The 791-nt window shown below is 40.6% G+C and overlaps 1 protein-coding gene across 1 annotated transcript in view; it reads left to right on the forward strand.

Moving 5' to 3' along the window:
* Positions 1-353, forward strand: part of LOC107575374 (mucin-5AC-like) — a gene marked incomplete at its 3' end in the record, with an annotated part of 46,748 nt that extends 46,395 nt beyond the window's left edge. The window contains exon 11 of the mRNA XM_016261761.1: positions 215-353. Coding sequence (XP_016117247.1) covers positions 215-353 — 139 coding nt within the window. The remainder of the gene's footprint in view (positions 1-214) is intronic.
* Between the last annotated feature and the right edge of the window lie 438 nt (positions 354-791).

The following is a 791-nucleotide window of genomic DNA, read 5'->3' on the forward strand; positions in this document are numbered from 1 at the left end:
CATACAACAGTCCGTAATTCCTCCACTAGTGTGAACAAATCAACAACTGCAGCAAAAACTTCAACAAAGGTTTCTGTTACACCTTCAACTTCCACAAGCACTTTCATACAACAAGTAACGAAAGCAACAGTCCAGAGTTCCCCCACTACTAAAAGCATATCCACAACTCTACCAGCAATTTCTATTGCTTCACCTTCAACAACCTTTTTGGCAGGCTTCTCCTACAATGCATCAAGTATATCTCCATCTCCAATGACAACAACATCTTCTACAACTCCTTCAATAACTTCTCCAACTTTCACAACATTAAAAACAACGACCTATACTCCTACACCTCTATGTATTTGCCGTTGGTCAGATTGGAGTGGCCCAACAACAGGTGTTAAAGGTGGTGAACTAATACCTATTTCTACCTTTTCTACCATCTGCTCAGCACCAAAAGAAGTGGAGTGTCGTGCAAAACTATACCCTGGTGTTCCTCTTTCACAGCTTGGACAGGTCATAGAATGTAATGTAAAACATGGACTGGTCTGCTCGAACAAAAACCAAGGCCATGCACAGCACTGCTTTGACTATGAAATTAGAGTATTCTGTTGTGACAGAAACTGTGGAAATTTCTCAACAAAATCCCCGATTCCAACTGCTTCTAGAATGTCATCAACAATTTTGGCTATACGATCAACTACAATGTCAACAGTCCAAAGTTTCTCCAGTGGTACTAGCATATACACAACTCCAGTAACTTCATTATTTCTGTCAACTGCTTCAACAACTTCTCCGCTGTCCAAAAC

The sequence above is a fragment of the Sinocyclocheilus grahami genome, unplaced genomic scaffold, assembly GCF_001515645.1.
Source record: "Sinocyclocheilus grahami isolate Dianchi unplaced genomic scaffold, SAMN03320097.WGS_v1.1 scaffold2599.1, whole genome shotgun sequence".
NCBI classification, from domain to species: domain Eukaryota; kingdom Metazoa; phylum Chordata; class Actinopteri; order Cypriniformes; family Cyprinidae; genus Sinocyclocheilus; species Sinocyclocheilus grahami.